This window comes from Cygnus olor, chromosome 4, assembly GCF_009769625.2.
Source record: "Cygnus olor isolate bCygOlo1 chromosome 4, bCygOlo1.pri.v2, whole genome shotgun sequence".
In the NCBI taxonomy this organism is placed as follows: Eukaryota; Metazoa; Chordata; class Aves; order Anseriformes; family Anatidae; genus Cygnus; species Cygnus olor.
This window is the reverse complement of record NC_049172.1, coordinates 68,499,394-68,512,851: the sequence shown is the minus strand read 5'-3', so window position 1 is coordinate 68,512,851 and position 13,458 is coordinate 68,499,394. Positions and strand designations below refer to the sequence as shown.

Sequence of the window (13,458 nt, the reverse complement as noted above, 5' to 3'; positions counted from 1 at the left end):
CACCTTGTATTAACACTTCAGGTTTTAAATAATACATGTGTTGAATGCTCTTAGATACCATTTACATCTTAGGATGGCAGAGCAATTTAATGGTAGTGTGTTATACAGTTAATGGGATTTTACATTGAAACAGCTTAATACCAGGCTCTGAAAAACTGCATTTAATAACTACTTAATCAGTATAGGAATGAGTCATATTGCTGTCATTTTAGTACCTTTATAATGTGCAGCCCCTCTCAGAATAAATTTGCTTTAACACAGATGCATTTACTGAAGTTCTTTTGTGTTGTTAGGGTTATACTAAATTTGGCTTACATTTTGGCCAAGTCTGCAAATTTAAAAGCTTGTGTGAATCTAAAACCATTAGCGTAGCAGTGACATATGTTGTGCTCATTTCTGCATGTATCTCAGCAAATGAAGCTTTACTTTAATTTGCCATATTGTTGCCAGCATCCCTGTTTTAGATCCTGTACTTTCAGCAGAGAAAAGTCAGCCCAGATGTCAACAAAGATGTAGGAATGTGAGAGCAAGCCTTAGTTTTGGCTGCTGCGTGGCAGAGAGTTGTATCTATTTGAGAGGAATGCACAGAAATAAAACTCTTCCAGATTATATCCCATAATCTGCTGTTCCTGTCCATTTTCTCACAAAGTTGTTAGTTTTCTGAGATATCCATTTTTTCTCATGGTTCTCATTCATCTGTCAAAGAGCTTGCCATGTGGCATATTAGCTGGGAATATCGCAGTCGCACTAACTACAGGCAGAGTTACTGCTCCACTTGAAACGACTGCATGAATTCATATGGAGGCGTCTGGATTTAAGCAATAACTACTGAGACGTCATTGCATCCCTATGGTGAAATTATTTAATTTTGATTAATAAGATTATTATTTTAGGTATTTCTTCCCGATACATTGCATTATATAGCATAGTTAAAATAAAATGCAAAGTAGGATGGGATGTATCATTTACATGAATTCAGGAATAGTACTGTTGTCTGGTACGCTGAAAACGATGAAAACACTGGGACAGGCTCCCTGGGGCAGTGGTCACGGCACAGAGCTGCTGGAATTCAAGAAGCATTTGGGCAATGCTCTCAGACATACAGTCTGATTTATAGGTAGTCCTGTGTGGAGCCAGGAGCTGGACTCCGTGATCCTTGTGGGTCCCTTCCAACTTGGAATATTCTATGATTCTGTGATTCTAGGTGGGTTATTGCAGAAGACAGGGTAGTTGTCATACTCAGTGATCAGTATTGAGATGGGACTCTCCACTGACATTGGGATGTTTCATTGGGGTGACACAGGCCTGGAAGGTTAGGATTCATCCTCATAACTCATCCTCATTCATCGTCATAAGCATTCATTAAAGATCAGGGAGATTAATTTCTTTATTGTTTCAGCTGAGCTTCATGAGTGGACTTGCTCAATTATTTAAAATAATTAAAAGGCCAATACAGATTATTCTGTTTACAAATCTATAGATCAAACAATATATTTACCTTTATGATCTTGTTTTGTATAAAAACAAGCTCTTAAAACAACAAGCACTGCATTAGCCTGTCCTTGTCTATCTTATAACAGTAGCTTAAAAAAATACAATTCTGATCACTACCAAAGTTCAAAGTACTTATTCATCATTTTGCATATTTCCCTCTCATACCTTTTCCTGAAATTTATTTTCTCTTGTCATTGTTAAATTGCCTCATCTCAACCAATATAAGGTATTTCTACTAGGGTATGTATTTTGGGGGTGGTTAAACAAAACTGAGCTGATTTCTTAGAAATCATTTGTCATTCTCCTTGTATGTGTCTCTCTGCACATTTAAGGCAATAACTAGCCTGTGTTGGGGCTGGAGTTTATCCAGGGCTGCAGGAGGATGCATTCAGGAGCAATTTGTTTCAGGGCCAATTAAAAAAGCCTCTAGTTCTGCTCCTTTCTGCATCCATGCATGGTGTCAGCTCAGTGAGTACACCATGCCAGTTTGTTCTTCCTTAAATTTCTTGTGATACCTACTCCTTAAATAAAACCTCCAGTAAAAGAAAGAAAATATGGAAAGTGTAGGTGAAGCTGGCCACACGCTGGAGGCGAAAGGCAAGCTTGGTGTGCCTTACTCCCAGCCCCTCCTTTTCACTTTAGGATTAAGTAGTACTGTTTGGCCTTGCTGATCTCCCTATTGCTGGAATTTGCAATTTGCTTAGAGTGATTTATTCGTCCTCGCCTGGCAACTGCACATTGTTTATTGTTATAAAGGGTAATTGCTGTGTTGTCTTTCTGTCTGTCTGGTGGGTACTCATCACCATGGTATCTGAAGGCTAAATTACAAGGCTAGGATCATTTTTGAAACATCTTATTGAAAAGTCGCCTCCTTAAATTACTTGGAATAAGCACAGATGTTCTGCAGAGAGATCTTCAACTTACGCTGGCAGATGAGTACAGTTTTGTAGGTAAAGTACATGACTAGGAAGAACATTGAAAGAAACTGATACTCACTGCTGTGCAACCCTCTGCAAATTCTCTGGGCTTTAATTTCTCCATCCATAAAAGCATAATAAAAAAAATTTAGATACTGCTGGGAAATACTTTCAGTTCTACTTCACTTAAAAAGATCACAAAAATACTTAAGCAGTCTCACCCATGCATTTAATTGCTAGCCTTTTCTATTTGTGCATCTCTTTCTCCTGTAGATAATGATGTCAAATAGCAAAGGCAGTAGAAAACACGAGTTCTTCAAAGCATAGCTCTTTCTACAGTCCAGTAAAGCTAGTTAGGATCCCCTCGGTTCCCTGAACTGACTTTCAGAACAATACAGATTATAGATTTTTCCCAGTAACTCTTGAATTAATTCTGTAACTTCTAATGGAGGTAGAACATTTATAGCAAGATAAGTATTTAAGCAGATGCCCCATAAGCTGGTGGCCTATCTCATCCACACAGGAAGGAGACATCCAGTCTTTTTCCAGGTTCTGCTTCTGCACAAAATGTATTGCTTATGCAAATACTGAAATGCCCCAGAAGCCTAAGCCTAGATCAAAATGATGCAGTCCCGTTTCGCCCTTCTGCCTAGTTTATTGTTAAGCCATAGGACAGCCAGACTATAAATCTTTCCTTGTTGTTTTGTCTGTAGCACTTTCTGACATATGAATGCTTTCCCAAATTTTTGACTAATGCTGGGAGGGTCCTCACAGTCCTCTGCCTCCAAACATTTAATCTCCATCTCCCCAATGATGTCCCTTTACAAGCACATTGGGGCAGCCACTGTATACCAGAGAGAAGGTCCCTTTTGCCTGGTGTTTTTTCTCCAGTAGCAGCCAAACCCAGATGTCTAGGAGGAGCACAGGGATAACACAAGCATAGTTGCTGCTTTCCCCAACAACTTTCTCAGCTTCCAAACATTTCAGCTCAAAGACGTCCTCAGTTACAATGCAGTGCCTGGGTGTTTAATAACCCTCAAAGTATTTTTCTTCCCCAAACTTCTTTGGACCATCCATAAACTTGTTGACACACACTGTGCCAAAGAGCTCCACCACTTAACTTCATACAGCTACCCTATCTGGCTGTCAATGCTATGAAGCTGAAATTTATGACATGCCAGACAGAACTTTTCCTCTTCTGGCAACTTCTTTTTCCCCTTCATTGGGCCTATGGTGTTTATTATTCCTTTAGCCTTTCTTGTACTAGTTTCAGATTATTCTTTCTTTCTGGCCCTTCGTCCAGGGCTTATATTACACTGCACAGGTCTGAAAAGCCTGGGTGGTCCCAGCTAATTGGAATCTGTCCATGGCTTCTATGCTGGCGCTGATAGAAAAGAATCAATATTGGAAAAATAACTGCAGCTGTTTTACAGTAAAGGTGAATGTGGTGTTTTCCCTGCAAGAGTATATCACTTTGAATGTTTTATATCCCATATTGTGGATATTATTGCCTTTTTATTTAGGTTCCTCAAAGTACCTACAAGCCTCCAAAGGAAAAAAAGCAACTAGAGGAAATCAAAACAAAAAATCGACAAAAAGCAGAAGTAAGTGTATTAAGTTCCTGTTCCAGTGTTTTCTTTATTCTAAACTCTCTGTTCTGCAATTTGTACCAGTTTTCACAAATCTAAGAACTCTATCTGAAACATATTTGCGTTTGTAGCTAATAGGTCACAGCACTTTCTCTAAAGTCATGAGGTCTGTGTTCTCTATTCTGTTCTATCACCCTTTGCCCATCTTCTTTATTTCATTATCAATTTATTAAGATCCACCTTTTATTATTAAGGTCACCTTACATTCACAAGAATTACATGAGGGATTATGCAAATAGCTATGTAAGGTAGCAGAAACACAATTACTTTCTTCTCTTCACCAGCTTGAAATTGTCTCTTTTACTCCCACAAGCCGTGGATATTTAAGGCATTCACCTAATAATCAAGGCTTCAGAATATGAAATATGTTCAATATTTTTGTTTGCTTTCTATAGTAACTGGTAAATAACCATGTCATTATTGTTTTAAAATATCAGTAGATTCTGAGTTCTTTTTCATGTGGAATCCATACTCATTCCTTCAGTGGACTGAGAGAATGGGAAGTCATCAGGATCTGTAAAGAAGCAGAGTACATGGTCTGTATGTTAAGAGAGCAAGAGAAAGGAGGGCCTGGTAAGTGCCCTCACAGAAAGACACAGATTTAGTTATTTGAATTGATCCAAACTTTGATATGAAACCTGTTCAATACGTTAGCTCCTATCATGGTTAAAGCGGATTGTTGCCTTCTTCTCCTTGGAAGGGAATTAATTAAATGTCAGTTCCCACTTTCTTTCTTCCTTCCCACTCTGTAATCACCATATCCAACCCAATCACGGCGTGTGATAAAAGGTGTGCTATTTGACTTGTTTTTATCTGCGCTCTCCCACCTCCATTCTGAAAATGCCTTACTTTAGCTTTCACTAGCTAGTACAAGACCATTTATCACTGTTCTGGGCTCTTCATATGTCCTTGTGCATGTCCTTGTGAAAGGGGCATTGGATTCTGTTCCTAAACCATGGTAAAATAGTAAAAACTTTAATGTGTGATAGATTCTAGGGGGATAAACTTTACATTCCTTTTGCTGGCCCATCACATCGCTTGGTATTTCATTATCAAACAGTACTGCATTATTTTTTATCCTTGTATTATTTCTACATTGTGGAGAAAGCACATTGTATGCTCATTTGTACATACAAGCTTTCTAGAGAAATTGGGGAGGAAAAGCAGGATATCACAGTGCCTATATTGTCAAAAATCTATGACAACTGTAAAATCACTTAATTACCAGCCACATTCTTCAGTGGGGAAAATGCGTGAATATAAGGAACAGAAGAAAACCACCACAGAAATCAGAGCTGCAATAACAGCAGTTTTTTGTTGCCTTTGGAATGTTATAAAAGGCATCCAAAGCATTCCCAAAGGTCAGTTCCCTACACTGTTTGCTAAACAAGCTGAAATGTTGGGTCCTAAAAGAAATATGCATTAAGAAATGCCATTTGTCCTAGCATTTTCGCAACAGCTATAGATGGCATTATAAGTACTGTGTCTGAGGAGCTTTAAAAGGGAGGAAGCTATACTCAGTATCGTTATGGAAGTGTTGATGTTATGGACAGCTGACTACCAGAAAGATATTGGAAAATCTAGTCTGTGTTTCACAGATTGGATTAAAGATTACTGTTTACAATCAAAAGAAATATCCAGAAACAGGAGATGTGGCTGCCTTTACTTCCTCCTTTGAAATGACAGACAAAATTAGTATTATGGATGTGCCCATTGGAGCAATCCTTGGTGCTCAGATCTGATCATAGTCATCTTATTTAACAGAAAAGCAAAGCCATCATTTATTAGCTATGTGCAAACAGTTACTAGCTATTGTACTGATGTGCCATAGATGATTATGAGGCTTTTACGTAGAAGTTGAATGAGCAACATCTTTCACGTGGGCAGACCTAGCAAAGGGCCTGATGCCCTGTGCAAAGGATACAACCAGGTAGAACTGTGTAGACAGTCAAGACTTGCCTACAACAAGTCTTACATCAGGAATGAAAATTCTTATAAATGCTAAGTCCAGGCTTCATTCATTGGAAACAAATTAGTATATTGATCTGTACTGCAGGGTTTTTTTCAGATAGAAAATTATTATTAGAGAATTTAAATGTACCATACTCCTTAAATTAATTGCTTTAATTCTAGGATCTGCTTCTGAAAGCAAATACTAACCAGTTCAAGTGTGCAACCACGAATCCAGAAAAGGGAGAGGTATGCTACAAAATACTTTGTGACCTAAAATTTACACAGTATGAAGATGAAAAATGGCTGAGGTGCATAAGGATATTGCAAAGTATTTGAAAATTTTTATTTGTCACACAACTTGTAGTTGTGTGGACAGTTCACATACATATTATTTTCAGATTATACAACATACTAACATTTGCTTCTTTGCATCCATAATGCACAACCCCCTTTTCTTCTGGTCCTACTTTATTATTCTGCTAATTCTGAGACCATGAGCTTTCCTATGATACTACAACAAGTCTCCAAACCAGCAACATTCCTCTAAACCCACATATTATTTTTCCATTGACTTTTAAGGTCATGGAGCAGTCAAGCTGAGGCAGTAACACTCCAATTCATACAGAATTCTTGCTTTGGTTGATTCCCCATTTGCAACTCTGTCACCAAACTATATATTCATCACATCTGCATATTCTATTCCCTGTGTTCATCCCCATAATATCCATACACATTCACATCAGTAATACCGTAAAATGAAATTAATAACCATCGCTAGAATTCTACCACTTTAATATATTTTTTTAAATATCCTCTGGCACTGTATTTTGTCTTCCCAGTATCTGTTTCAGTTAAGAGCTGAATACATTCATGATCTATACGTAGAAATCAATAGTCAAATGAAACATCACTGGTTTTGGTATTATTTTAGTCAAGAAAGGTTATGGAAATCAAAGAATCTTTGCAATAACTTTTTATTTGCACCCATGTTTGCATGGTTATTTGGTAAGAAATATTTCCACTGCATTGGATGTGTATAGCAAGTTTTTGAGGATATAACAATCACAAAATATATTCCATCATCATAGTTGTTACTGTAGATGATTATTCAAGAGTGATTTTCAGTAAAGATCTGATATTCTTCTGCTAAGTATTTGAAATTCTCGTTCTGAAATGAAAAAATGTATTTTTGGTTTGAACTGCAGAGCACACACAACGGTATGAAGAGTAGGCCAGCATTCCGGGCTCAAAAGATCCAAAGCAAGGTGAGTAACATTTCAGATTCCATTGCTAGATGTACTTGAAAACTTTGGAGTAAAAGAACACAAATTTTGTGGTAATGAGAGCTCTACTGGAATCCAAGGTTTTACCCGAGGCTCTGTGTGCAGGAGAACGGGATGGATTGGGGCTAAGGCTATAAAGGTCTATGGACCTTTTACAATCCACAAGGAAACGGTCAGGGAGCAACAAGAGTGTGGCTACTCCAGGAGGGAGGACAAACTGTGAGCCAAGGTTAATAAAAGCACAGGCAGTACCCTCAGCAACCAGGACATAGGCTACAGTATCTGAACAGGTCAAGGCTGGTGATAGTGACAGGCTCTGCTGACAGCCAGCCATCCTTAGACAAAGCAAGGTCCAGGATCCACCCAGGAATTCCAGTCAGGAGACACGGCTACAACATCAACCCAGGTCCGTGCTGGAAGTCCAGTAAGGACAGCAGGAGACAGAGCTGGAGAGACAAGGAGCAGAATTACCTCCAGCGTAACAGTGACACCCAGACCTGAGCAGAAGTGGGACTCCTGGACCAGTGGACAAAGGGTCCTAGGTGAGGCCAGTCAGGGCAGTCATCGCCTGGTGTTTTCCCTCAGAACGCTGACAGGTAAGTTGTCTGCAGCTGCACAACAAAATACTGCTTCAACAATGTTTTTGATTCCAAATGGAGAAGTTTTTATGTAAAATGGTGAGGATTAAGAACAGCCCACAGGGAAACAAGAATTGTGAACCTATGGTTTAAGAACTCAGCACAGGGATGGAAGAATCTTCTATCCATAAATCACTGTTTCAAAATGAGATTCTAAAGAATGAAGAGGAATGATTCCAGTTAATAACTGTTTGATATGCAATATACAATCTGTCTGGATGTTTGTCTTGTGTTCTTTAGACACATAGTCAGGTCACAAAATCCACTATACTGATTGTTTCTCCACTAGGATTTCCAAGGGTCAGAGAACTGCAAATATGGAAGTATGGAAAATGGTCTGTTCACCGTTCAAGTTCATATCCAGAATAATTTAATGTGGAAACTGTGTTTGTATTGTGACCTCAAATACCTTGTGAGAAGGTCTACCTACTCTTTAAAACCATCTTTGAATACATTGTTTGGGCTTCTTGTCCTAAATTCTTTGAGTTATCATCATTTTGCCAAGAAATAGGCAGGTAATTAATTTTTGTCCATTAAAATGGACAACTCCATTCCAACTCTGAATGTGGAAAACTCAGTAATTCTACTTACTGAATTTCTAGGTGATACCATGCATTTATTATCCTCAACATGCCTAATTAACATGAAGTATAAAATATCCCTTTGCTTTTCCAGTTAGCTTATAAGTTTCAGGAGACTGCAGAATATATTTGTACATACAGTATTTGCTTTAGTGATTCTGTGCATCTGTTTCTCAGCTACTCATTAAGTTGTTAATTTGGAGTTTAAATAGACATTTGGATTCTAAACAACTTGTGTGGACTTAGGTCAAATGTGTTATGACTAAACTTTGTTTTCTGCAAGAATGATCCCAGTGCTGATCCCACTTGCACTGCTTTGCCTTGGTTCTGATCAGTTCTAATTATATACATCTGCAAAGGTGTTATATTTTGTCATCTGAACAGTCTACGTGTTCAAGGAGCATTTTAACTGGAAGAGAGATCGTTCCCTTCCTCATGCAGTATTTATAGGTTGTCTAGAAGTTAGTCCTAAGGCAGTACTTGAAGAACTACAGAGCAGCCACAGGATCTAGTCCAACTTGTACCATGAAGACTGAGAGTCACTGAGAACTTTGCTGCCTCTGTCTAGCAAATGGATATGGCAATTGGTAGTACCAGCTGTCTTAGAAATATTAGGAAGTTAAAACAGTGATTATTTGCAAAAAAACTTTTGAGACCTTTGTGTGAGAGGTACTGCTCATGTTTTACTTTAATGTTTTTGGCTAACTTGTTTTCCCTCAGAGATAGGCACACAAAATATTTAACTTTGGAAGCAGTTTATTTTCTGTGTTCAACCCAGATGGAATCCATGCACACTATGTATATGAGCACTGAACAAATGAAAGGAAGTGAACACATTCCAAGGGATTTGACATGGTCCAAGAGTGATTACAAATTTATAATCCACTTGGGGGACTTTGCTGATTTCTTAAGCAGCTTGAGTGGTTTATGAACAGCATGCAATTTCATTGTGAATGTCAGATTAATGCTAGATGAATGCTTTAAGCAAAATTTATGCTGTCTTAGGTCGATTTATTTAACCCATTGAAATTTTTTTAAACTCTGTTTTATGGTTTACATTACTAACGATAGTATATACATTCCCTTTCTTGACAGATTGACAATATACCTATTAAATTAAATGCAGCAGCTATTTTAAGGGAGGGTGCCCTCTATCAGCGGAAAATGGAACAGGAGCTCAAGAGGTACAATCAAGCATCTTTCTCAGATTATTTTTCACATCCCTTGTTACAGAATAATTAACCACATGAAAATAACTAGGTAAACTCCAGGTAAAGTAATATAAGGGATCTCTTGTAAGACATAAGGAAGCTATTCTATAAATATTGCTGACAAAGAGAAAAGTAGTCTAAAATGAATGTCTACATTAAAGTCATTTTGCTGCAGATGCTGTGCAAGTGTGACTGTGTTCTGATTTCACACTCTGGGTAATGTCCACTTGTAAAGTCCAATAGGCATCACTTGTTATATTTATTCCAATTCTCCAGAATAAATAATGTCCCAAATGCACATTTACCTCTGTCCATTATAAAAGAAGCATATATTTTAAGCCAAATCATTTCATATACCTTCATTTTCTTTGACAGTTTCTGGGGAACTAAATGCCAGATTTGATAGTTGAACTTATTTATCCGTATATAAAAATACCTGTCCATTTCTATCACAGTGAGCTGTCATGGAAAACTAAGAGTGTGCTGCTCCACCAGGCAAATGAGCCAGGAGCTGAGTGACAGCAAGGCATGTAAGGACAACATCCTTACAGCAAGTACAAGGGTGGGCACACACATACCTGCAACATAGCTTAGGCAAGGACAGTGGCTGTTAGCACAAACTGAAATGCAGCTCCCAGGAAGAAAGTCCACACACACATAAGAATTTTCAGAGCTCTTCCTCACACAGCTCTTTTCACTGCATTCTGATCCAGTGCTGTACAGCTGCAACACAACGGAGCTGTCTTTGAACACATAAAACTAAATCCTAGGAGTGGGGAACAAAAGGTTGCAGGTCCTTTTGGTGCTCTTAGGGCTCTGACATAAGGAAGCCTGACTAAGTGGCACAGATTTTCAGCTGATGTTAATTAGGGAGAGATTGACTTCTGAATGTACACTGCAGATTGTATTCTATAACTAGAAATACAGAACATTTTCAATAATAATTTTAACAAAGGTAAAACCTATACCATTGTCATCTTTATTTAGTATTATTACTAATCCACCTAACTTAGCAGGCTAAGGACTAAATATTAGCATTTTAAATCCAGGACTGACTGCCTAAAGTTGGATTTAGTTTTTGGATCTAGCAAATTTTGATATATGGATCAGGATTTTAGCAGTAAGATATTACACATCACTCAGGTTGTGCTACCTCCTATCATTAACAGCTGTGTGTGCATATTGAGGTTTTTTTATACAATTATACATGATACTGTTCATTCTATCTGGCAGAATTTTATTCCACTCAGTAAAGGAAGAGATTTTCCCCTCAACTTAACACTATTTTATATTCATGAGATGTAATCTTCAGCTGCATTTAACAAACACATACATATATATGCATTGGGGAGCAACAGTAAGGCACAACTCGCTGCATTTTTGTGTCTCTGCCCAAATTCTTGGCTCATTCAATCCTCTGCTGCTGGACTTTGAGGGGCCTGCTGCAGGGCTTTGCTATGCTTCTCTGTCAACCAAGCACAAAAAATAAGAATGTGTTTTTTTCTTAATAACTGAATACTTCTTTGCCTCATTACATGTTAAAGGATTATTTAATTGACAAAATACAAAACAAATAGAATTAAGCAGAAAAAGATTTTAGTTCTCTATGTTGAAGTGGCCAAGAAGACTGCCAAAGAGAAAAGTTTCTTGTTCTTTCTCTAAGCAAAGTAATCCTCTGAGAAAATGTACATACCTTTGGCCTGATTCTTCTTGCTCCTTGTGAGAATACATATATAAATAAAGTTAGCCCTCTTCTGGGGCTTTACTGTTCTGAAAACTTTCACACCCTCATGCACTTTTTTCCTGCCCAGCTTTCCCAGGCTTTCGTAATAGGAATTCCTCTTAGACTGGAATTAAAATGTATCTGTGAAGTGACTTAGCAACAACCACTTTTTTTCTCTGCAGAGATCAAACACTTTATGCCAGAACAAACTGATTTTACAAACCAAGGCAGGGCTGGAGAGCCAGATCCCTACTGTGACATACTCTTCTTTCACTCTTGCAGAATTGAAAACTTGCTACAAGGGGCTGGAGACCCATCAGAATTCTTGGAATGGCAAAAACAGATGCGTGGTAAAGATCTGGAGGAGCAACTGGCTGAAATAGAATGTAGGAGGCTTCAAGGGAAACTGAGTCATGAAGAGGCAGTTTTAGCCCATCAGAATGTAACTCAAGAAAATAAGAAGAAAGCTGATCTAATGAGAGAAGAGGTAATACATATAGTGTTGCTCAAATTTTGCTTGCATTAAATCAGTGCAAAACTTACCATAGACGATACCTCTTACAAGTAGATATAAAAATTCTGTACAGTGTTTTTACTCACTGGAGTCTGCAAGCAATGGAAGAATACTGCTATAGCTACCAGACACAGCAATGCTTATACATCTAAGCATTTTTTAAAGTTTTTGATTTGACCGGTAGCACTTCTGAGTTCAGCTGAGCAGTTTAAAGCATTTTGCCCTACATTCATGTCATTGTGAATATTCTTTCTGTACAGATACTGAGATATTAAGCACTGTTTGCAAAGAAATCACCACTATATAACTAATTTCATTATCTTGTTAAAATGAGAGCCACAAATATAAAAGAATTTGTTTTCTTCAACTGATATAACTCGATTTACTTCATATTATCTGACATGCCTGGGTCTCTCTTAGAGGAAAATTCAGACAGGGAACCCTCATTAGATCTACATACATGGAAAACCAAATACTTATGCCAAGAAGTACCTCTCCACACATTTTGCAATCTGGCAAATCACATTTTTCCCAAAACATTGCTAGATCTTTTCATTTTTTTCCCAAACTCACATTACATTTCTCGTGCTTTTCCTATAAACTAAGCAAATGCTCAAGAAATCATCAATACTGTAGACTTAATATTTTTAATAGTCACTATCACAGGCAGTCTCCACTGCTTTTCTTTTCTCATCCTGGTTTGTTGCTACGCCCATAGGCTGGCCAGTACTTTTCTCTTGGCCACCTCTCACAGATGTCTCAGTAGTGTCTCAGCAACTTAGGATTGGGCCACAAAGATTTTCATAAAGGCCTTACTACAGAAGGGAAATATGCTTAATGTGGTCCTTTTCTGTCCTTTTAAAAAAATAACAATCTTTCAACCTTTTGGGGCATTATGTCTATCTAGACACTGTAACAAAAACTTCAAGTGAACCCTAACATGTACAACTGTGTAACTAAGGCTGGTCACACCCATTCCAAAATGATTGTAACTACTATATTCACCTTGATTTCGGGGCATGTATGTTTTATTTTTAACAGAAATACCCCAAACTATATTGATCTGGGAATGTGCAAATCAGACTCACTCTAACCTGACCAATTCCAGGCAGCTCCCTTCACTTTCCAACAGATGAGAGCAGGACACTCTTATCCATGACCAACAGCTGTCATGGTGACCTCCCTCCTTCTTTTAAAACTCTCGTCTTCCATCTAAAACAGAAAATACAGAAGAAAATGTTGGAAAATGTTTTCTGCTTCCTGATTGTTTTGTCTGGCAAAGAAAGGAATGTGATCACTAAAAGTGGACTTTCTGTATGTTACAGATATACAGCTCAGCCCAAAGAAGATCCTGCAGGCATACAACTGTCTGTGTATTAGACTAGCACTCTTCTTGGTATCTCAAAATCAGATCCAGAGATGACTATTTTTGTCTACTTTTAGAAATATATGGGAGAAAATCATGGGAAATAGCAGTACAACTGTTATGGATTGC

The 13,458-nt window shown here is 38.0% G+C and overlaps 1 protein-coding gene across 1 annotated transcript in view; it reads left to right on the top strand.

Moving 5' to 3' along the window:
- CFAP99 (cilia and flagella associated protein 99) overlaps positions 1-13,458 on the top strand; it is a 56,652-nt gene that overhangs the window by 25,902 nt on the left and 17,292 nt on the right. Inside the window, 5 exon segments of the mRNA XM_040556052.1 lie at positions 3,935-4,015; positions 6,194-6,259; positions 7,219-7,278; positions 9,611-9,699; positions 11,732-11,936. Coding sequence (XP_040411986.1) covers positions 3,935-4,015; positions 6,194-6,259; positions 7,219-7,278; positions 9,611-9,699; positions 11,732-11,936 — 501 coding nt within the window.